Source organism: Hippocampus zosterae, chromosome 2 (genome assembly GCF_025434085.1).
Source record: "Hippocampus zosterae strain Florida chromosome 2, ASM2543408v3, whole genome shotgun sequence".
Lineage (NCBI taxonomy): Eukaryota > Metazoa > Chordata > Actinopteri > Syngnathiformes > Syngnathidae > Hippocampus > Hippocampus zosterae.
The window spans coordinates 22,398,213-22,422,183 of record NC_067452.1 but is presented as its reverse complement, the minus strand read 5'-3'; the positions used below and the strand labels follow the sequence as shown (position 1 = coordinate 22,422,183).

Below are 23,971 nucleotides of genomic sequence, written 5' to 3'. Positions count from 1 at the left end.
GTGACATTCCATGTCCCAAGAGCTAGCTTCTGCAGCCGAGGATCGGACCGCCATGGTCCCCGCCTTTGGCTGCCGCCCAGCTCACATTGCACCCGACCCCTTTGGCCCCTCTCATGGGTGGTGAGCCCATGGGAAGGGGGACCGACGTTGCCTCTTCGGGCTGTGCCCGGCCGGGCCCCATGGGTGTAGGCCCGGCCACCAGGCGCCTGCCAACAAGCCCCACCTCCAGGCCTGGCTCCAGAGGGGGGCCCCGGTGACCCGCGTCCGGGCAAGGGAAACCTAGATCCATTTATTTCAATCATCATTGGGGTCTTTGAGCCGTGCTTTGTCTGGCCCCTCACCTAGAACCTGTTTGCCATGGGTGACCCTGCCAGGGGCATAAAGCCCCAGACAACTTAGCTTCTAGGATCATTGGGACACACAAACCCCTCCACCACGGTAAGGTGACGACTCACTGTGGGGCCATACGATTTATTTAGTTACAAAATCGTGAGATTTTATAAGTTGTTTTGAGCTTTTGTTACGTTGCCAACTTTCTCACAGTATTGTGATAATTATTGTATCATGAGGTTCATGTCATGATATCATCTCGTCACATTTGGATATCGTTACATCCCTAATAGCAGCCATAGTGACGCCATCCGCGTGTGGTTGCGTGAGTATAAAGGTAATCTGCGCTGCATTGCCGCAGTGGTTTCCCACGCAATCGCTGCCCACGCGAGTATAAAGAAGCCTTAAGAATGCAATACTGCAAGTGCTATGCATTAATTTGACATGCCTCAAGTAATTACCTTTGTCCATGTCGGTACATGAATAAAGGGGTGTGTCAGTCGCAAAAAAGTCCACAGCTATGTACAGAGACAACTGTGGCAAGAAAAGCTATCTGAGTGAATGACTCACTTTTTAACACTGGACAAATCATATCTGATTTACACACATGTCAACCACTCGCTTGCCAATGACAATGAAAAAGTGGTGACGCATCATTAGATACAAACCAAATTTTATCTGATAATGTTATTCACATACAATTGTGGATTAGTTTATTAGAATGCAAAAATCAGAGACCTCAATGAACACTAATGTTTGAAATGTCCTGTGTTTTCAAGGTGTAGCTGGAGCCGTCATCATTGCGTCGGAGTGGAGTTGCCGTAGCAGCCCTGATGGGGCGCAGGAGGAGGGCGGTGGCGATGGAGATGGACTTGGTGACGGGGCAGACCGGGGTTTGGACGGCGATCCTGAAGGGGTGTGGAGTCCTGACATCGAGCAGAGCTTTCAGGAAGCTCTGGCCATCTACCCTCCTTGCGGCAGGAGGAAGATTATACTTTCAGATGAGGGCAAGATGTATGGTGAGGAAGAGCAAATTACTCCAGTTTCAACGTTCTTTACAAATTACATTTGTTGAAACCTAAGTGAACATTATTTATTCTTAATTTTTGATTTTATTGTGGCTGCAATGCATGATTTACGTTCGGCATTTTAGTTCCACAATGCATGCTCAAGTCAATAACTGGTGGCACTTTAGGAAAATGCGATGTTTGTAGCATTGAGTATGCTCGTATGTTTGATCGTACGTGTATGTTTGCGTACATTTAAATACATTCGAACATAATCGTAAGTACGTTTTAAGGGCTTTGCCAGTCAAAATAGTTGTACTCCACATTGGCAGCTCCATGCTTCTGTGCTTTTACTCTATTAGGCGGAGGAAAAAATAGTTTCCCGTAACGCGACCGACTGAGAATTTCGAAAATGCCCACCGTAAAGTTTTTTTTTCATTTTCAAACAACCCTATACATTTTAGTGTTGAGGCTTTACATCGGTGCAAACTCTCACAGGCGAACCGTACGGGTCCTTAAAGTTCATTAAAAAAAAAAAAAAAAAAAGTTGTAAAATTATGTTCTTAATTGTCCATAATTTTCAGGGAAATCTTCTAAAATCCATAAAAATTAACCTGCGGTGTTCATTTCATTTGTGTATATCATTTTCCCCACCCTTCCAATTCATAGTTTTGTCGGAACATGCAGGACCTGGTACCCACTCTGCTTTTTCCGCTGTCTCCGATTAGTTCTGACGATGATCAGGTGATCACTCGGGTCATTCCGGGAAACAGCAATACAGTAGATTGACGCCATCCTAGGGCAGTGAATGGATGGTTTGGTTGCCGGCTTGACAAACAATTACCGTATTTTCTGGAAAAATCTCTTTATCAATCTCAACAAGTGACAGACAAATATATAGCAACGCCACTTGAGCGAAGCGCCCCTCAGCAATCGACAGTCCGCTGCTCTCTGCTGTGTGTGCGTGAGCTACGCTTAGCTGTTGTTTCGGCTAGGCTAGCGTTTTGTTGTCATAGATCAAAGCATATTTAATTTGTGACGTTGGTTGCTTGGTTTAAACCAAAAAACGTGCGCTTGCGTACATGTTCGCGCGGACGCACACACAGCAGAGAGCAGCGGACTTTCGTCTGCTGAGGCATGCTTCGCTCGAGTGTGCGTCGCTACAAATATTCCGGGACACTGCTATTTTCAAGCGGCGTAGCTGGAGAAGCCGGAGTTCCGTGTTTGGGTCGGAAAATTTGCTGGCGATTACATGTCGGCCTACTGCAAGGAGGGCATCTCCGTGAGAGGTAAAACTTGTCATAGCCCCCTGGTCAAGTCAAATGCAATGAGGCACACAGCAAAACAGAAGAAATTTGATCGCCAAGAACTTGCAAAAGAGATTGATGAGAAAACTAAGTCACTGTCTGCTATTCCCTAATTGACATATCCGTTTCATATTTGTCATTATAAAACATGTCTGATCATTGAAGGTGATATAAGGGAAAATAATAGGGTTGGACCATTTGGGATTTAGACTTCTGACATGCATTTCAGCTTTTCAGGTATACTGGATACTGCTCAGATGGGCTATCAGTACTACTGTTAGTGAAACCAGATTTTTCTAAACCCTGTCCAGGTGACCCGTATGACCATTAGCTCTGTTCTTAGTGTTGTGTTTATTTGAAAATGAAATGAAGTTTTATATTTTCTCAATTTCCATTTTTCTTTGTGTTTTTTATTTTAAAATTAATGTACTGTATTTTCACGACTATAAGGCGCCATTAAAAGTCTTACATTTTCTTCAAAATGGATAGGACGCCTTATGGTGCGGAGCGTCTTTTGTATGCGCTGAATTCCAAAATCTGACTGACAGCCGACACGCTGTTAATATAGAGAAAAGGCGGAAGTGACTGTGGCCAGGCATGCGGGAAAGAAATCGGCCAATCGGGGAAGGGTGGGCGTGTATATATACATATATGGAGAGGGAGCGAGAGAGAGAGAGAGAGAGAGAAGGCAGATGTGAGAGAGGACAGGCATGCTGGGAAGCAGTCCGCCAATGGGTGAAGGGTGGGCGTGTAAGTGGACGCTAAAGGGATGCCACCAGCAGGTACCAACACCTGTATAGAGTGTGGCAAAACGACTCCGGTTTTGGTTTCTAAGAACCCCCAAAAATAAATTCGACAAAGAGACACACCTACGAAGCTCAGTTCAAACTTCAAGCCATCGGTTTATGCTTTTGGCATGCGTGCCCATCTCACAGCAGCGGTGAAAAACCAAGTCAAGCAAATGAACTCTGAGCTTGCCGTTACTCCCGGAGGCTTGACGAAAGAACTCCAACCGCTGGACATCGGCATCAACCGGGCGTTCAAAGTAAAGTTGCGAACGGCATAGGAACAATGGATGATCAATGGCAAACACAACTTTACAAAGAGTGAGAGGCAGCGCTGGGCGAGTTACGCCACAATTTGCAAATGGATTGTGGCTGCTTGGACGAACATGTCTGCTTGCACTGTTGTTCGAGTTTTTGGCAAAGCCGGCATCATTTCTGTGGAGCCGCATGGCAATGAGAGTGACTCTGACAACGAGAGGGAACGCGGCGTTTTTGATGGATTACGGTACTTGCACAATTGTTCAATTCTTTCTACACACACACGCGCTGCCACCATGTTTCGCTCTGTTCTTTACTTTCAAATGTGGGAAAGCTTCACACGAGAGAAATATTGACTTTGCTGTTGCTGCTCCTTCTTTCCGCTCTGCAATGCGTAGCAACTCACACTTTAGCATGTGATGCGTTCAATGACAACTGGGATGTGCAGTCCTCTGCTTCTGGTACAGAGGATGAGGACTTTGATGGATTTCTGGGTGATGATTGATCGAAAAACGTGAGAACATTGTACGATGGCTAAATAAAATACACCCGAACTCAGTTCTGCTTTCGTTGCCTTTTTAAAAACGTGTTTTTAGCTTGTATCTGTATGTCTTGGCATGCTACCGTATGCTTCAAGCTAACGTGTTAGCGTGCGCGCATGCATGCCGTATGTTTAAGCTGGCGTATGTTTTACCACTGTAAAACTGCGCCCATTAATACAGTGCCGTTTGTCTATGTGTAAAATACAGAAATGTCACACATTAATGAGACTGCACCCAACCGTACGGTGCGTCGAATAGTCAATAGTCGAATGAAAATACAGTATTTTTTTTTTCATTTTCCTACCTGTGATACAGGTAGCAAAGTGAAAATTTGACATACAGTATGTCAAATAAAGGGTTAAGTGATTGCCCCTAAAAATAAAGATGTGCCTTTGGCAGCAATGATTTGAACACCGGCTCAGTGATATGTGGCTTTCTGTTCAGCCCGTGTATTGATGAGCGGGCATTAAATCCACCGTGAATCCCCCCGTTGAATGGAGAAAAAGTCCTTTAAAAATGGCTACATTGGTCCACAAAAGTCATTAAAAGGTCCATAAATAAAAAGCAAGTGGAAGAGTGGGAACCCTGACTCGTGATATTCACTTTGAGCGCGTGCGTCGTTTGCCCTGTTGTCTGTCAACAACATTGAATCATGGCGGCGGCTGCAATCTCTGGCGACAGTTTAAACCGCGTTTTCTGTGTTACAGTCGCATGCGAACTATTTGATGAACACCACGGGCCGAGTATAAACCACATGAAAATAGCGCAGTGTCAATGTGCCAACGGTGAATTCTATGACATTGACGATATGGGTATGTCAGTGTTTAAAGGTTTAAATACTTTACCTGACCTAAGATCGATTTGATTTAGATGTATGGAAAAAACACAAGAAACAGTTGCAAAAAAAAGTGTAGACGTATTCAATGTCATGATGAAAGCAGCACATACAGAAAAGGAGAAAACTTGTTACCAGCAAGTTGTGTCTCGGGTGCCAAAGCAATACTAACAGGTTTTGAGTTCTGAAACAGTATTTATGTTTTATGGTTATTTTGTTGAAATTTTTGTGGAAAAGAAATAAAAAGATCAAAAAATAAATAAAAAACTTTGTCCTACAAACCGAGCCTATGCTTAAATTGTGTTACCTGAAACACACTCTCTTTTTTGTTTGGCCTTACAAGTTCTAAAACTATGGCATTTGTCTGAAAATGAGTTATTCATTTTAAATATATCTTTTACCCAGCGACATACAGTGAGAGATAGAACAAAAAAGATATTTCATTAGATGGCAAAAGCGACAGTAAACCTGTTCATTCACCTGTTGCCATTCATCCAAGAGAGTAAGTCATGGGTTCCTGTGAGTATTTCGCCTCTGTGTTCAATTAAGCTGGCACAGATTTCACACTGAGTAGCATACATCAATTTACGAATTTATTCAGGTGAGATCCAAGATTTCATTCCTGACGCCCACCCCTACACTGACCCCAACATGGGGAAAGATTTATGTACGGAAGTTTGGTAATTTTAGTCACTTCCCTTGCGTCTACCTTCATGCAGCCTCCTGTACACTTTCCATTTATATTATGCTACAGCAGTCGCTACTAAGCAAACGTGAAAAAAAGCAAGTCTCCTTTTTGAGAAAATGGCCAGCAAAGTGTGTGTCCTGTTTTGGGAATTGGAGATGACTGCTATGTGTCTGAGTCAGTCGCATTTCTTTGTTTTGTTAAACAGTCTTAAGCTGAAATGACTCAGCAGCACTACTTCCCAGAAAGAGAGACAGTGGTGATGATGTTGACAATGTCAGCGCATGCTTGTTTTGTCCTGGATTGGATCAGGTCTGTGAGGCTTGATTTCATCACCCTGTTCCCTTTCCTCCTGGAATCTTATACAGTTATTATCTTATACTTATTGGTACAACGAACATTGAAATACATAACGAATCTGTACGTTATAACCGTAGTTCCTTTGAAACATTTCTAATAAAATGGCCGCCAACTATGATGGATAATACTGTATGAACATTTCTAGATGTAAAAACATGAACATGTAATACTGTGTAGTATAAACATGTCAAGTACAGGTGGTCCAGTGGTTAGCGCGTCGACCTCACAGTCCAGAGGTACCGGGTTCAATTCCACCTCCGGCCTCCCTGTGTGGAGTTTTCATGTTTCTCCCCGTGCCTGTGTGGACTTTCTCCGGGTACTCCGGTTTTCCTCTCAGATTCCAAAAACATGCATGGCAAGTTGATTGTACTCTCTCAAATTGTCCCTAGGTGTGAGTGTGAGCGTGGATGGTTGTTTGTTTCTGTGTGCCCTGCGATTTGCTGTCAACCGGTTCAGGGTGTCCCCCGCCTACTGCCCGAAGACGGCTAGGATAGGCTCCAGCACTCCCCGCGACCCTCGTGAGGATAAGTGGATTGGAAAATGAATGAATGAATGTCGAGTACAAATACGTGTACACGGTATGAAGGAAAATTATTTTATAAGACATGAAGCAAACTGTACATGACATGAAGCAAACACTGTTGTGTTCCTACTTCATGTCTGAAAACATTCAGTCAGCTAATGAAAAGTGTCTTCTCCAGTTCAAGATGCGCCACGCCCCGAAGATGTTTACGATCATCTTTCATTCCGTTGGCCTCGAACTCTGCCGTGATTTTGCCATTACGGATGATTGTTAAAATCGTCGACGTTGCCAAATTCATAGTCTCGACTGAGCGTCGCCTGGGAGACTCCCTTTTGAAATTGAGAGACAATTTCAGCCTTCACAGCAATTTGCTTCTGTTTACCAGACATGCTTTCAGACCATGTGCGCAGGACAGTGCCTCCGGAAATACAACAGTTTACGAGACGATCAGTAGAGTTGCTTAGCAATGGAAGTGAATCTCGTGCTGCACATTTTGATCATAAGCAAGGTCGAGGCAGTTGGCTTCCCATGGTTCGTTGTAACGCAGGTCTTTTCACCATTTTGTGGGAACAATCTGGTCTTTATAATGAAATTTACGTTATAAAGGTGTTCGTCGTAAGCAAAATCGGCAAATGGAAAATGAATTATGTGGAATCGCGACTTTGACATGTGAACGTTATAGGGGTTGAAATGTTGTCAACGGGGTCCGTTGAAAAGAGATTCTACTGTATTTGCCGCAGTGAGTACATAGATGAACAGCTGTTTGGATGTGGTTGGAATGGAGGGGGAAGACTGTGAGAGTAAGAGCTGACCAGGCAGTTTGTCCCAACCACATTTTGGAAGCCTATTAACTACGGCGACCTGTATTCTGTTTTCCCCCTCCCTTTTTGCTTCATCTCGCATGGCTCTCCGCCAGCAACAATTACCAACTTTGACTTCAATTTAAGCAAGTCTACCAAAGTACGGCAGCAGTCTAAAATTAATCCTTCATATAGTTCAGACTATTTTTACTGTCATGTTCATAATTGGTCTTCATTTCAAGTTTACTTTGACGCACAAATAGTTTTTCGTCGGTGCAAAAGAATTCTCAGTTGAATGTTTAAAGAAAATCGGATTCAACATAGTGGTAAACGTGATCCTGTCCCAACTTTTTGGGAAAATGTAGAAGACATAAAATTCAAAGTTAATGATTATTTTCTTTTTTAAAAAGTTGTATCAGCTTGAACATTAAATATCTTATTCAATTGTGTGTGTATTTATGTATGTATATAAAGAGCAGGTAGCCTGTTGAGCACGATGTATGCCACTGACGCGATTGTTACTTGTTTGGAATTATTTTGTGTGGGAGGTTACCGTGTTTCGTGTCCATATAAATAAAGGGGTGGAGCTTCTCTGTGTTCGTCTGACAGTGACGGTGCGCTGAGGCACGTCGAGAGTTCAGCGGGGCAGTCGTAGCGGACACACTGAAAATTAAACATCTCCAGTGTTGTGTTGTGTCTCGAAACAAGTGTAGTCATCCGAAATGATTTTTTTTTTTTTTTTTTTTTTGTATTGTGGCTTGGGGAGGTGACATTAATTCCTGTAAACCTACTGCATAAATTGAACACGAACCGGGTGGACTGTGGATCCAAAAAATGCACATTCAAATCAACTGCGTGATACAAATATTTATTTGCAGAAAAACGAAGGGCCAATGAAAACTGAACAGAAATTGCTGGCGACAAAAAGCAGGAAAACCAAATATAAACAAAAAGCACTTGTAAACGGCAAGGTAAATTTAACAACCGAAAGTACACAAAATGAAATCCAAACATGAGAAACTTAAATATAGTCCAAAATGACTTGACAACAAAATACTTAGGAAGCAAGAATCCAGCGCAAAAAGAGCATCTATTAACGTGGGCATAAAGTCTAGAAAATATCACTTGAGCATAAACGGCAAGCAAGGCCAATAATCCAAATGAGACAAAGCCGCTTGGTAGTCTTTAAATACATGGCAAGGCTTGGCTGGAAACAAGACAGGTGCGCACCTGAAAAGGAAGCACCACTCCAGCTGGTGCTGAAACAAAACGAAAAAAAAAACACAGAGCAAAACCATGACACAAACAAATGGTTTCCGCTTGAAAATATTTGAGTTATTTGGAGTCCCATTGTGATGTCATTTCTCTTTTTCACTTGTAGGTCGAAATGAGCTAATAGCTCGCTATATTAAGCTACGGACAGGAAAGACACGCACACGCAAACAGGTACGCACCTTGACGGTTACAATTTTGCCACCTCTGAGTGATCTTTCATTGTCATTTGGCATCTAACACTATTAAAAAAAAAAGTAAATCCTCCTTGTAAAAATGTTATCCGTCTCTCCTAATGTTAACCCTGGCCAATAGGTGTCTAGTCACATTCAGGTTCTGGCCCGCAAGAGGGTGCGTGAATACCAGGCGAGCATCAAGGTGGGCGCCCGCCGGATAAAAGTCATCCCTCTGAGCTTATCTTCTGTCTTCTTTCTCTTTTCCTCTTCTTCCTGTCTTCTTTGCTGCCTTCCGAACTTGACAATCCGCCTTCAGGTCTCTAGTCACCTGCAAGTCTTGGCCAAACGAAAGTCTCGTGAGATTCACTCAAAGCTGAAGGTACACGCTTTGTGTCACTGCGATGCTTCCTGGTCTGCCCTGTACGCCAACCCAATCCGCATTAACCCTCTCAATGAGCCCAGGCTGACTGGCATGCTTTTATGTCATATCATAACCTTCTTTGCTACTTTTAACTTGAATACATTTCTAAATGTACCAATAAGGGACTAAAGTAGTGCATGATTGGGCCTTTTGGACTTTGAATACCAACCCTGATTAGAGCTTTGACATTGATAGCAATCATGGGACCTTTTATGTTAAGAAAAGTGGGTTCCATACTTTGATGTACTGTTATTCAGTATGTTCTGCGTTTGTCCATTAACAACTGAGCAAGGCTGAGTTAATCTTAGGTCAGTTAAGTTTATCAGGTCAGCTTAATTATGTTTTAGAGCAGGGGTGCCCATTAGGTAGATCCTGATCGACTGGTATATCTAAGACAGGTCCCAAGTAGATCCGAGGAGTGTCGAGGAGAAAAAAAAAACAAACAACCATTTGTGTGTCTTTGTACATGTTAATAATATATTTTTTGTGTTAATGTACACTGCACCCTAATCATCTTATCAGTCTCGTTTTCACCCCAAAAATATTTAAAAATAAAATAAAGCAGGTAAATCTTGAATTTACAGTGGCGCGCGATTACGTCACTGGAAGTTGTCAGCTCTCAGCTGTCTGCAATTGCAGCTTGTGATCAGAACTGTTGCGCTCTATCTTTTAACGTCATTAATCTCATTCAGAGTTTGCTTCGTGTACAATTCACCGAGGGCACGAGCAAAGAATAGAAATCTAGGAGGGCCCAGGGAAGCACTTTAAAACGGTACGTGTGAGCTACGATAGTTAACAGGCTGCACGTGCCGGTAAGGGTAGATCCCGGAAGGTTAGTTGATCGAAAAGTAGATCTTCGATCCAAAAAGTTTGATCACCCCTGTTTTATGGTTTCCTGCTTGTTTTCTTTCCACTCTCTCAACGCTTCACTCTGAATGAATGTTGGTGTTTTGAGGTCTGTGTGGGATATTTTTTGTTTGTTTCTGTGTGTGGGTGTGGGTGGGTGAATAAACGCTACTCACGAAAAATTAGGAATATTTGGCTTTTATTAAATGTATGGAGGCGGCCCGGTAGTCCAGTGGTTAGCACGTCGGCATCACAGTGCAGAGGTACCGGGTTCGATTCCAGCTCCGGCCTCCCTGTGTTGAGTTTGCATGTTCTCCCCGGGCCTGCGTGGGTTTTCTCCGGGTTCTCCGGTTTCCTCCCACATTCCAAAAAAAAAACAAACATGCGTGGCAGGCTGATTGAACACTCTAAATTGTCCCTAAGTGTGAGTGTGAATGGTTGTTCGTTTCTGTGTGCCCTGCGATTGGCTGGCAACCGATTCGGGTGTCCCCCGCCTAACTGCCCGAAGACAGCTGGGATAGGCTCCAGCACCCCCCGCGACCCTAGTGAGGATCAAGCGGCTCGGAAGATCAATGAATGAATGAATGAATGAATAAATATATGGAAAATGTAAAAAAAAAAGATATCACGCTACAGTGATATCATGACAGCATTCACTCCCAAAGACGTTTTTAAACGTCTTTTCAGACTTGGTCTAGAATTGGCTGGTACTGGATGAGTTAAGTTGCATGCACAGGTGATTTCCTCATCTCCAAAAATTAATTGAAACAAAAGTTAACAACAACAACAACAAGGCGGCCCGGTAGTCCAGTGGTTAGCACGTCGGCTTCACAGTGCAGAGGTACCGGGTTCAATACCAGCTCCGGCCTCCCTGTGTGGAGTTTGCCTGTTCTCCCCGGGGCTGCGTGGGTTTTTTCCGGGTGCTCCGGTTTCCTCCCACATTCCAAAAACATGCATGGCAGACTGATTGGACGCTCTAAATTGTCCCTAGGTGTGAGTGTGGGCGTGAACGGTTGTTCGTCTCTGTGTGCCCTGCGATTGGCTGGCAACTGATTCAGGCTGTCCCCCGCCTACTGCCCGAAGACGCCTGGGATAGGCTCCAGCACCACCCGCGACCCTAGTGAGGATCAAGCGGTTCGGAAATGGATGGAAGTTAACAACAATGTTGCGTACGCCACAACAAAAAATTAAACATCTCATTAATTCGTCATGTGCCCTTGAGCATCAATTACAGTTTGACGACGACGTCTCGTGCTGTTCACAAGTTGTCTTATTGTCTGCTGAGGCATGGCATCCCGCAGCCCTCAGGTCATTGAGGTTCTGGGGTGCAGAGTTTCGAGCCTCTTTATGGCGACTCAGCTGATTCCACAGGTGTTCAATAGGATTCAGGTCTGAAGAAAGCACAGGCCATTCCATTTAAGGTACAGCAGTCTCCAGCAGCCGTTGCCTGATGATGCAGCCTTGATGAGCTGGAGCATTGTCATTCATGAAGATGGAATTAGGCCCATGTAGGGGCACAATCACTGGATGAAAATTTTTTATTCAGGTTGTATAGTTCTTGTCACTAAGTGTACGGTGGTTCTGTACCGACTGCTAACACTCTAACACCACTACCATCAAAACCTCAACTTACTTTATTCTTTTCTTTTGGCCCCTCAAACTAACCGTTTGCCTAAATATGAACAGTGCATCACCACACAGTGCCGAGGCATTTTGCCGAATAACTCTTAACAGTGGCAAAGAGCACTTAACGGGACAATCAACAATGCAGTGCAATGGCATTCGGCATTCTTTAAATGACCGTTACTCGCCACAGCTTGCCGAACAAAAACATTTTCGCAGTTAAGCGTGTTGCTTTGGGTCCAACTATGAAACTGGGTGGGTTACATTAAAAAAAACTAATGAAAGTATGCTTGAAATTATTTTTGCTCTAAGTCAGGGGTCCCCAAAATTTTTCCCGTGAGGGCCACATTTCCCTTCTCTGATGGGGGGCCACTGCTCTAAGTATTACTCAAAAGATGGTGGCCAAGTATGTCATTCTTGACCTTTAAGTCCACCTGTATAGGTGTGAATGCATTTTAATCTTGTACTGAAATTTCACCCAAAAGCCGTGCGTGCGTGTGCGCGCGTGCGCGCTGCCGTGCTGGTTGCATGACGTTGAGTTGCTGTCACATGACCCAGCCTGCATCCAAACCAATGAGTAAGGAGGTTTTCATGAGCGACGTCTATGCATTCTGGGAACTCTTTCTGCTTTAATGCATTTCTCCATGTTCATGCTCTTGGACATTTCCCTCAGATCTTCACTGGTTTAGAGTGTTCTTGTGGTTTTACCATGCCCTGTAATCACCTTTCTTTCTCAGCCAAAAATGTCTAAATACCTGTTAGTTACTGCTCTAATCTTGCATTACAGTCTCCTATTCTGTCATTGTAATTATGTGTTTCAGTTTTACGTTTGTTGGACAGTACTATTAAGTGTAGCACGATGGTTCACTTTTTTTGACAAACAGCTCCATCACTCTAAATTGGGACTATGCTAATTTTTTTTTTTATTTGACATTTCTTCTTTGCCGTAGGCCATGAACTTGGTAAGTTTTGGTCATACTACAGTACTCTGCTTTTGTGCTTAATTATTGGCCTCACAGTTAACATTCAATGCAGTGCAACTTCTTCATCAAAAAGATCTGCTGATGTATGTTTCTTTATTTGAAGTGGCTTCAGTACCATAATGGTGGTGGCTGTAATTTCCTCTACTAGCACCTCCAGCTTCAGCATCACATTGTATCTCATCTGCTTTGCACTCTGTTCTGAATCCGTCTTAGTTATTGCATCATGCAGAAGGAATTTATTTGAAGACATGCATGTTCAGTTATTGGAAGACTTGGGTATGAATGTGAGTTTCTTGCCACTATGCCAAGCTGACCAATACATTTTTGATAGGCTTCAAGCTGTGTTTTTATTTTTTATTTTTTTAAGTGGACAGATGGAGTGTATGTGTCTGCGGGCTGGCTTGCTGTCAAGAGTAGCCATGAATGATCATGCTTTGGAATGTTGAGTTCGTATGTCTGGATTTGTCCAGTTGGAACAACAACAATTTTATTCATGTTCAGGACCAGGTTTCCAAAGACAAAGCACTACAGACAGTGGCCAACCTTTCATCAGCTCAGATTGTGTCTGCAAGTGTGATGAAAAGCCAAGCTTCTTTTCCTCCACCAGTCAGGGTACGAAGACACACGCCAACATACTCACACATCTGGATGAAAGACTCTGTAGTGAAGTTTGCTCTCCGCTGTTTTCTTCGGTCTAGTTTTGGCCGGGCCATGTGCCAGGACAGCCTGGACATTCTCAGGAGTAAGCATCCTTTTTGCATGACATGCTTGCTGAAGTGAAATCGGAGAATCTTGTAAGCTGAAAGTGGTGCAGTTTCTTAATCAGTCCTTTTTTGTTTTTTCCTTTTAGCATCAAGCCCTTTGCACAGCCCCCATACACAACACTAGCAGCAGCTCCTGTTCCTGCACCCATCAGTAAGTATAGAACTTTGAGTAACTTTAGAGCACCACATGGCATGAGACAGAGCATACAATTGCACAGAAAAGAGAACTATTTTAATGGCCCCATGTGATGTCATAATTTGCTGTACACTAATACCAAATGGAAAGGCCAATAAGGCTTGTAATCAATGTCTTCAAAAAGTAAGAGAAACAAATTGCATATCGATTGTACTGTACTGTACTTTGTTCTTACTTGTGACCTATTTTTTGCTTCTTTTCTGTTTTCAAATTTACCACATGATTCACTCTGACAGTGCTTTATTTACGACGTGAAATGAAAGGTTAGCAGCAGCCCATTTCCATCTGTTTGGCAGGCTATGAGTCCCTAGCTCCCCCTCGCCAGGCAGCAATCGCAGCGCCTGTGTGGCAGGACAGAACCATCGCCTCAGCAAAACTACGGCTTCTGGAGTACTCTGCTTTTATGGAGACCCAGAAAGACAGAGAGATGGTACATTTTAGTCGTCACTGCGCAGGTTCAGGTCCATCTTTTCGACATGTTTCCCTTCTCTACTTACCTTTGCTCGTTTCTTCTTGCAGTATAAGCATCTGTTTGTGCATATTGGCCCATCCAACCCCAGCTACAGTGACCCGGTGCTGGAGTCCATAGACGTCAGGCAGATTTACGACAAGTTCTCCGAGAAGAAAGGAGGTCTCAAGGAGCTGTATGAGAACGGGCCCCACAATGCTTTCTTTCTTGTCAAGTTCTGGGTTAGTATCATTACCGTAGGACTGAGCAAAAAAAATAAATAAATACAACATGGGATCCTTAGGAATTTCAATCGATTAAAAATAGTGACATGAGTTGTGAGGTTATACCCTGCTAATCCACTAGGGGGAAGAAAATAGCAATGTAACATTTGGGATACAGTTTCATTTTCCTTTCTAAATGGTTGTGCTCTATGATAGTCTGCTTTGTAACCATGTCACATTTTGTCAATGCTTTATTTAGGCAGATCTGAGCAGTGATCTTGAGGAAGGTTCCAGTGCATTCTACGGTGTGAGTAGCCAGTACAGTGGAACGGAGAATATCACGATCAGCGTCTCAACAAAGGTCTGCTCCTTTGGCAAGCAAGTGGTGGAGAAGGTCGAGGTAAGCAAAGCAAACCACGCGAGTTTTTCAATGCGAGTCACCTTTCTCTTTCTCTTTCTCTTCTCTCACTCCAGACAGAGTACGCGCACTCAGAGGGAGGAAAGCACGTGTTCCGTATCCATCGCTCTCCTATGTGTGAATACATGATCAACTTCATCCACAAACTCAAACATCTACCAGAGAAATATATGATGAATAGCGTGTTGGAGAACTTCACCATACTACAGGTTAGTAAATGTGTCCTGCTGGGGATAAATTGATGCCGCAATTAAATTATTTCACCTTGATGAGAGCAAAGTTAATACGAGCAAGATTAGAAATTATGTGAACGGTCACAAGAGTGTGTTAATCCACTCGTAAGACCCACCGGTGAGATTCGGACCTGGGCCTTGAGTGGGTGACCTAATCCACCTTTTAGAAACACTATCACGTCACAAAATAACATACAAAAAATTTTTTTAAGAGATTTCGCATATTCGAGGATTAAATACCATTGTAACGAAAGCAAAAAGCACAGTTACAAAACATCAGCTCGAAATAGCTCAAAACCTCTGCACTACAATATAGCAAATAGTATTTATTAATATAAAAACCTTAAATGAATCACATTGTCTCACCAGAGGTGCTGATGCAGAGGCACCGGGCTTTTAAAAAAAAATTGCCTCGGCTTCTTGGTGTAAGATAACTGTTCCACAAAACAAAACAAGACACCCGGCAACGGTATCGGTTGACTTAGCCTCATAAAGTGCAATTTTTCTTGACGAGTCCACTTTGAAAGTGAATTTTTAATCCTAGCCAATTTTGTCCTCTGCCATAAATCAGTTTTGCCCAGCAATTTAAGATCAATTAATCAGAGGGTCAAACGCAGCTGTGAACCAGTTAGAGGACAGAGAATGTAAAAGTGCACAGCGGTAAATCTAAAATCTAATTGCTTCAAGAAGAAACATGAATTTCAACTGAGTGTGTGGTCGACGCCAGCCCTCGAGATTCCGAATGTGTTGGTTGAAACCCACCAACGACTGGAAACCACATGGCCAAGACGCGCGCAATGAAATGAAGACAAGACTGTTGGAAATAAGTTATTAACATTTAATGTCAAATGTAAATGTGGTTCTGAGGGAATTTTGGCCAGCAGAAAAGGCCTCGAAGGCCCTGGCAGCACGACAGTGGCAAATAACCACATAAATTGTGGTCATCCATTTTCCTCATTCTCTTTTCTGTGGACTCGCACTGCTCAGTAAATTGAATGTGCGTCTTCCAGGCGTCATCAGTGATTGGTGAGACCACTTGCCTGTCATGTTTATTTAAAAAAAAAAGGATGAGTGGATAATTTTCTAGCAGCACTCTAAAGTGCAACATTGCACTCATTTTTGTAGGAATCTGTAAAACTGGAGTTTTGCAACAATTTAAACTACCCACTCCTCCCCCTTCATTGAGTCCATATTACTCACATTTTCAGTGTATCGGTGTTGCTTGTGACTTTATTTTCCTGACACTGGCAGTGTGACGTGCTCTGACCTGCGCTTTCTCCTATCTTCCACCAGGTGGTGTCCAACAGAGAAACTCAGGAGACTCTGTTGTGCATCGCGTTTGTGTTTGAGGTGTCCACCAGTGAACACGGAGCACAGTACCACGTTTACCGACTAGTTAACGATTAGCACGTATGACACGCAAAGACTGTCCATGACTATCTGACCTACAGTTAGTCATTTCCAGCTCTCTCATCCAGATTGACACCAACACACAAACCACACGTACGCCTTACCATCATGGCCCCATCCCAATATTTAAAACACTATTGTGTGAACACGTGTCATGTTGTCGAGAGTGTAAATAATCTCCATTCATGGTCTGTTGTTGAAGTCCTCCAGTTTCACTACTTTTCAGTTTCTTGAAGTCAAATTGACAGAAGAATAACATGCCTCCAAAGGAAAAGCTCTGAAGCAGTTGAATTGTTTAACAGTGAGTTTGTCTCAGTGTGGTGATGCATAAGAGGTCAGCCCCATCATTCCCAGCGAAATCGATGCGTCATTGACAGCAGTGACTTTGAATATACAGTTGATAGGTACACAGCACAGTTCAAAATTTTAAGAGAGGGAGTACAAATAGGTGTGATCATGAGGTTGAACAAGTGTGCGCACCCTCTTAAACTGGGATTTGGCAGTGTTCACAATTATGCAATCACATTCAGGCTTGTCAAATGGGAAGCAGCACACATTTGCAACCATGTTAACTGCTTCTCATGACCCCAAATAAAGTTCAGATATTCTTGTCAGGCTTTTCCTGACATTTGTTTGCTTTCATGCAGATAGCCTGGTGGATTTTTGCTAACACTGACTGGTGTTTTTGAAGCGTTCGTAATTAAAACAAAACCAGCCCCAAAGTTGCCAGTATCCTGTGTGACTGTAACTATGGTTTTCCTTTGTTTAAAATCAGTGTTGCTTGCTCCAAACAACTTGGTGAATTTTAGCCAATTTCAGATTTACTGGACCATAACAAATTTTCCCCTCATGAGCGTGATTGTTTTGGGATGTAGCTGGGCTTGAATAAAGCTTGGATTTCGCCAACCTTCCCCATTACCCTGACATATGAGGAAGACGGGAGACTGAGAATGTATTGGACTGCCAGTACTTGCCAGTAATTCCTGCAGCTCCTTCAATGTTGCTGTTGGCCTCTTGGCAGCCCCCATGACCAGATTTCTTCTTGTCTTTTCAACAATTTGGATGAATGTGCAGTTCTTGGTACTGGCACCGGTGTGGCAAATGTTCTCCACTTGATGATGACCGCTTGCGTTCCAGGGGATAGTGAATTACTCGGAATGTACGATACACATCTTTTGACTTTCTACTTTTTGAACAATGAGATCCCACTGATGCATTGGGAACGCTCAACAGACCATAGCTCATGTCTTCAAAAATGTCAGGATCAAGCCGAGTAGAACATCTGTTATATGGGGTTAATCAGAGGCACATTCTGTGGGAGGTGTGCTGCTAACTCTTAACTCATTCAGTACCAACCAATTCTGGACCAAGTCCGAAAAGACGTTTAAAAACGTCTTTGGGAGTGAATGAGTTAACAGGAGTTTGAATGTTTGGGCTATTATGAACAGCCACATCCCAAGTTATTAGGGTGTGCACTCTTAACACAACATCCACATTATCTCATTTGTTCATTTTTGCTTCTCAAATACTTAATTTATTCAATCCACACTACAGAAGAAATAAGAATGGGATTAGACACTCGTCACAAGATCCAGTTGAATTTCATTTTCTGTCTTTTCCGATGTCTTTGCACTCCCTCAGAGTTATAAGATGTCCATTTCAAGGCGTTCTGTACATCATTCAAGGTACAAAGTAGACCGAGGCAGAAAGACTTTTCGCTCAATTCTCATGTGACTTTTGTTTGTTTTTCAATTTGAGTTTTCAGTTTATAGTTTACGTTAATGGTGTAAAAAGTTTGAAATAATTTGTCAGAATGTGTTGTTGTTTTTAAACTGTATATCACAAAAACCAGTTGTTTGAACAGGGGTGTCTAGGCTAATATCCACTGTACAATGATTTTGGATTTTCTATTTCATCACTGACATCTTATCTACCACAATAACCATATTCAGCTGTACTGTGTCTAATGACATTTTCTGAGTCAGTCAAATGAACACAAGTTCCAAGAATGATGACACATGAACAGATGGGAAAACATATCTTGAATGAAACAGAGTGTGAAAAGTTGTCTTGCTTAGCAGTTGATTGGGAGTAAGAAAAGATCAAATCTTAAGTAAGCGTTAATGATCGCTTCAGTCATTGCCAACAAACGAAGTCACACAAAGGCGTCGGCATTCTGAAAGGAAGATAAATTCCCTGGACTGTTTAGTTGCCTTTGCTGCATTATTTCTACCTCCTGTGTGAGTTGGGATTCAACACGTGCTTTCATAAAGCCTTGACCTGAGGAGCACTGACGTATAGGACGTGTGCACACTACATTTTTAATGGTACGTTTTATAAGCCAAAATTAGCTCATTATACTCTTATTTTTGTTTTTGTAAAAGCAAATGTTTTTACCAGTACAGCTACCGCTAGTAATTTTTTTTTTATTATTTTTTTTTTTTGGCCAGCATGGCGCGGTCCATGCTGCTGTCACCTGCAGGTCACTGGGGTTAAGTCCTCCAAACTGACACTTGTTTTGCTCTGTGGAATGTTTTTGACTTGTACATTTAACCATAACTAAGCAACACCTGTTAGTCATCTTGTCATACCCTCATCTACCAGCAAGATTATCAATCGTGTGGATGATGACAAGAATGTGTTTTTGTGTTTTGGTTTTGTTGTTGTCCACCTCCCCCCCTCCCCCTCCACCCCATCATCGTTTGAGCCGACACGTTCACTTGTATCGCATTCACTGTGTGGAACCACGTTCTGCAGTTTTTGTTTGTTTGTTTTTTGAAGGGGGGTGCGCATATTCCTTCTGTCGGTGTATTCACATCTGCTCAGTACGTTGAATGTGTGCCTTTTAGGCTATGCCAATAAAATCACTCACGGTGTTTGCAGGACCCAATGAGTACTGTTCTTGTTATTAAAGATGGCGTTTGGATTGCAAATTTAACGAAAATATAGTTTATTTAATGCCACGTATGAAATGTTTGTGTGAACGAGGCCGTTTAATTCCAAATGCAGCAAACAAAGCAAGCGGCTTGCAATAAATGTGCAGCGCATTACAGCTGCTAGGTGGCACTATTGCCACATTTATTGGAAGTTTTTTTAATTCCTGTACCGTACACAAATCCGCCCACTTGTTAAAGAGTCGGCTAAGTAATATGCCGTATTACTGGTGGTAAACGAAACACGGTCGCGGGGTCAGTTTTACTCGGCGCATCCCTTCATGACTAAATCATCTGCGATCTTGAATTTGCGTTACTTCTATGGTCATGTGTGCCTGAGTTGAGATTTGATGTTATGATTGTATTGTTTTTACTGCATTGTTTATGTGTTGAGTATGTGAAAAAGATATTTCTTCTACTACAGACCAGTGATGTAGTGGGAATTTTTCAAGTGGGGTGTACGCGATTCTGGGATGTTCCATATATACATACAGAACATCAATCATAGGCTACAGTACCAGTTGAACTAACGTTAAATTAAATGTTTTACTACGCCAAAATAATCACAGGGCAACGTTATTAAGCATAACTCTCATTAGGGCTAAACTCGAAATGAAAATTGAATGTGGCGTTGGGAGAAGTGGGTGGACGGCGTACCACGCCCACTACACCCCTGCTAAAGACCCCGCATGCCGCAGCGCTGCAATGTGAGCTTTCAGCAACCATCCTCACCAACAACTCTGTCGAGGCTGGATCATGTCATCTCAAAGGACAGCATTCACACAATTCATGGTTTAAGTACAGCCTTATGCGACTTGTTTGTTGAGTGAAGTGTTACTGCTTTGTGCACCCCCCCCCCCTCCCCACCCACCAGTACAGTATAGCCTACGCCATTAATTGACAGTGTTGCAGTAGTTTTACGAGACCTAGTAGTTGGGTAGTACATCTAATTTATTGGAAATATACATGAGATGCATTGGAGTTACAACGCTTCAGGGTTATTGTTCTTAAATTGAACAACATATTCCTATTTTTGTCTGTATTTTTCTGAGTCGTTTCCCCACACCGTTGTATTTCATTTATTCCAGTCTTAGCGCAGGACAGTGCCTCAAGTTGTATAGAAATCAAATCATGTTTATCATAAAGCCTAATAAGTATAAGTAATGTTTTTGTAAACCTTATGCATAGTGCAAATATTAATGCTATGCTTGAATATAGAAAAGTTAAACATTAGTTTCAATACATCTAATTCAAATGTATTGCACAAATTACACTGTTATTGTGTATATAAAAACAAACTGTTCTTAAAGGTAAAATGCCAATGTATCAAACTACTGAACTTGAATCGGGCAGTGATTCTTGTATGTGCCACACGACAGACAGAGCCCACATACCCCATGTAGTGTGTGCGTGATGCTAAGATCACTGTTGCAAACATAAATGTTTCTGTGCGTTTAAAACAAAGCACAAAATTTGTCCATCGTAACATCATAGTTTATCCTTGGCTCAACACATTGTCAGCATCGATAATGACTATCATTGTTAATGCACCGAAACTTTACAGATATTCAGTTTTGTCGCGTTGCAGGTGTGAAGGGTGTGGTGGGAAAAATTTAGACCTGGATGAACGTAGCCAAAACAATCCGGTTATATGCTCACATTACTCTACTTAATTTTAGCTCCTCCTCCTTGTCATAAGGTACTTTGGTAGGCTCGCTCGTGTCATTGCCTGTTTCGCTCAGGCACTATGCCAACATGAGCATTAGTCTCAATGTTTGAGCAGTAGTAATGGTTGAATTGAGATTGAAGCATAGTATAAACGTAAGGGAAAACTGACTGTCTTGACCTTTTCTGGAAAGGAGCAGAAACATTTGTTGAGTTGAATTTTGCACAGTGAGTAATTTTTAGCTCACTGCCTAAGGCAGTAAAATGAAATGGGTGGAGAAGATGATCACAAAGCAGTGAGTCACATTGACCAATCATGACACCAAAGGTCAGCCTAAACACAAAATCAACGTCTGGCGTTTAAGTCTTCCAAGCATCTATCGTAACTGAGGCCCAACCCAAACAAGTAATGCCACAACTTACTCATCCAAATATGATCACGTCTGAATTCAAAGGAAACTGCCCAAACACAACCGTTTCGAACATAGTAGCTCTATGTGTCATATTTTTCAGTTAAGAGACAAAAAAAATGGTGCGAAGGGGTTGAATGCCGCAACAAAAGGTGGAAAACAAGCCTCACAATGACAGAGAGGTTACATCACCTCACATCTGTATACCCGCAAGAGTTTTACTCAAAGGGGCATGGAGCAGCAAGCACAAAAATGTTCAGCGTTACAAGTACGAACCAGCAACTTAAAGGAAAGGTGAGGAATCCGCCTTGAGGCCGAATGATAGCATCACAGTGGCTAGAAAGCCTTGTCACACCTCAGATCTAAGTGGCGAAAAGATTCTGAATTGGAACACCTAGCACCCCAGTAAGCAAACAAGTCGCGGGCCACTTTGGAGTTCTGTCTTTCCGACGAGGGCCGTTAAGACAGTGAAACCCAATACATGTTCAATCATCACATCGTATTACTTGTACAAAACTAATAAAGTCGGCTACTGGTATTTGTTGAATTATTGTTCATGTAACTGTAAATAGGATAATCAAATTATAGCAAAATCGTAACGGTATTTATTACACATGAAAATTTGACATTTCGGTATATGTTTTGGCCAGGATCATGAGAGTTGACACCACGATTTACTTTCGCGGGCCACATAAAATGACATGGCAGGCCGAATCTTGCCCTTGGCCTTGAGTTTGAGACTTGTGATCTAGACTTTTATTTCACCAGAAAATAAATTGTGTGTGTGGACCATGGAATAAGGTGGCACAAAAATTAATACAATACAATGCATGCTGATTTATATAGCGCTTTCACAAAAAAAAATAATGTCACAATACAAAACATGCATAAAAGACGACAGTATATGTTTAACAATTAAATATATATATAAAATCAACTACAATATCAACCCAGAATGAGCACTAAATACTGACCAAATGTACAAACTGAAAACACAACCACGGAAGCATAGACCTGCCAATGAGGAATTTGGCTGGGCTATGTTTGAATGTGTTGCAAAGTCGTTCGAACGTATTGATAAAACAAAGTCCAAATACTAACGTAACGTAGCATTTATTCCCATAATGCCATGGGATATTGAGGTGCAGCTGGCTAAAGTAAGACCTCTCCTTTCTCACGAGCACTTTGAGACAGTAATTCGTGCCTTCGTCACTTCCCGGCTGGATTACTGTAATGCACTTTACTTTGGAGTCAGCCAGTCCTCCATCATTGTTTGTTTTTCTTCTTTATTCTTTCTACCCACATTGCTGCTGCTGGAGGCTGTGAATTTCCCCAGTGTGGGACAAATAAAGGATATCATTTCTTATCTTATCAAGCCTCTCCAGCTTGTCAAGGATGCTGCTGCTCGCCTCTTGACTGCTACTTGTAAGAGGGAGCACATAACTCCTACACTGGCATCCCTTCACTGGCTCCCTATACATTTTAGAGTTCATTTTAAGATCCTATTATTTGTTTTCAAATCTTAAAATGACCTCGCACCACCTTCCCTCTCTGGGCTCATCCACCCCTACACACCTGCCCGGCGCCTCAGGCGTGCCGACCAGACATTATTGGAAGTATCAAGGACTAAGTAGAGGCTTACAGGGGATCGTGCTTTTTCCATTGCTGGCCTCTCTCTCTGGAATGACGTCCCGCTGAACATTCGTCAAGCCTCCTCGCTGCCCATCTTTAAAACCACCTCAAAACTCACTTGTGTTGTTTGGCATTTGATTCAGCATGACTCATAGTTGATCTTAGTTTTACTGTTTGGTGCTTTCTACCGTCTTTGTTACTGATTTATTGCTTTATTGTTTTATATATATATATATATATATATATATATATATAATGAATAGTTGCTACAGCATTGTACAGCACTTTGTATACAACAATTGCTGGTTTAAAGTGATCTATAAATACAGTTGAGTTGAGTTGATTTCTCTGTAGTGCACAATTGTGCATACCCAAATCGATACCGTGCATCATTATGGGGGAAAATGCAATGGTTTAGCATTTTGCCTACGTTCTGTCCACTTTAGCATTGAGCCTATGTTTGAGATTGAGATTGGCTGGGGCCATCAAACAATCAAATCTTTAATCTGTCACTAATTATGATTATGGTATTATTATAGTTATTTACTTATAAAAAGAAAATAAGATGTCCTAAAATTGACCCCTGTGGTTCTCCTTTTCTAAAGTGATTAGGTCAGAAAGGACATCACCAGCACCAATAGACTGTGCACAACCGAAGAAACCAAATCTGAAGTGTTATGTGGGAAAGGGCAGAATCCTGGCCAACAAAGACTTGAATTGTTCCACCCAGCTCCCCACAGTAAGATTCTTCAGACATGCCACTGTCCCTCTGTGTGGCTGCTTCGAGGGACATGCTCTAAAAACATACCCTATTGTTTAACAACCCTTGTCCAGCACCTTTTGGGGATTTTGTCCTAAAATCCATATCAAGTCGCTATCAACTGT

General features: G+C 42.3%; 2 protein-coding genes across 9 annotated transcripts in view; both read left to right on the top strand.

The window, feature by feature from the left end:
• The window catches only part of kcna2b (potassium voltage-gated channel, shaker-related subfamily, member 2b), a 167,271-nt gene extending 154,626 nt beyond the window's left edge, over positions 1-12,645 (top strand). Inside the window, exon 4 of the mRNA XM_052057246.1 lies at positions 9,633-12,645. The gene's annotated coding sequence lies outside the window, so the exon portion shown is untranslated. The remainder of the gene's footprint in view (positions 1-9,632) is intronic.
• Positions 1-19,331, top strand: part of tead3a (TEA domain family member 3 a) — a 32,466-nt gene extending 13,135 nt beyond the window's left edge. The window contains exons 2-14 of one of the 8 annotated variants that reach the window (XM_052057256.1): positions 1,110-1,349; positions 8,814-8,878; positions 9,020-9,082; positions 9,197-9,259; positions 12,721-12,732; positions 13,255-13,365; positions 13,452-13,495; positions 13,604-13,668; positions 14,010-14,143; positions 14,233-14,403; positions 14,645-14,785; positions 14,860-15,012; positions 16,330-19,331. In XM_052057256.1, the coding sequence (XP_051913216.1) occupies positions 1,343-1,349; positions 8,814-8,878; positions 9,020-9,082; positions 9,197-9,259; positions 12,721-12,732; positions 13,255-13,365; positions 13,452-13,495; positions 13,604-13,668; positions 14,010-14,143; positions 14,233-14,403; positions 14,645-14,785; positions 14,860-15,012; positions 16,330-16,443 (1,143 nt within the window). In that variant the 5' untranslated portion in view covers positions 1,110-1,342 and the 3' untranslated portion in view covers positions 16,444-19,331. Of the gene's footprint in view, positions 1-1,109; positions 1,350-8,813; positions 8,879-9,019; positions 9,260-12,720; positions 12,733-13,254; positions 13,366-13,451; positions 13,496-13,603; positions 13,669-14,009; positions 14,144-14,232; positions 14,404-14,644; positions 14,786-14,859; positions 15,013-16,329 lie in introns of all 8 variants that reach the window. The other 7 variants (XM_052057254.1, XM_052057259.1, XM_052057257.1 and 4 more) reach the window with 7 other exon arrangements.
• Positions 19,332-23,971: the final 4,640 nt, after the last annotated feature.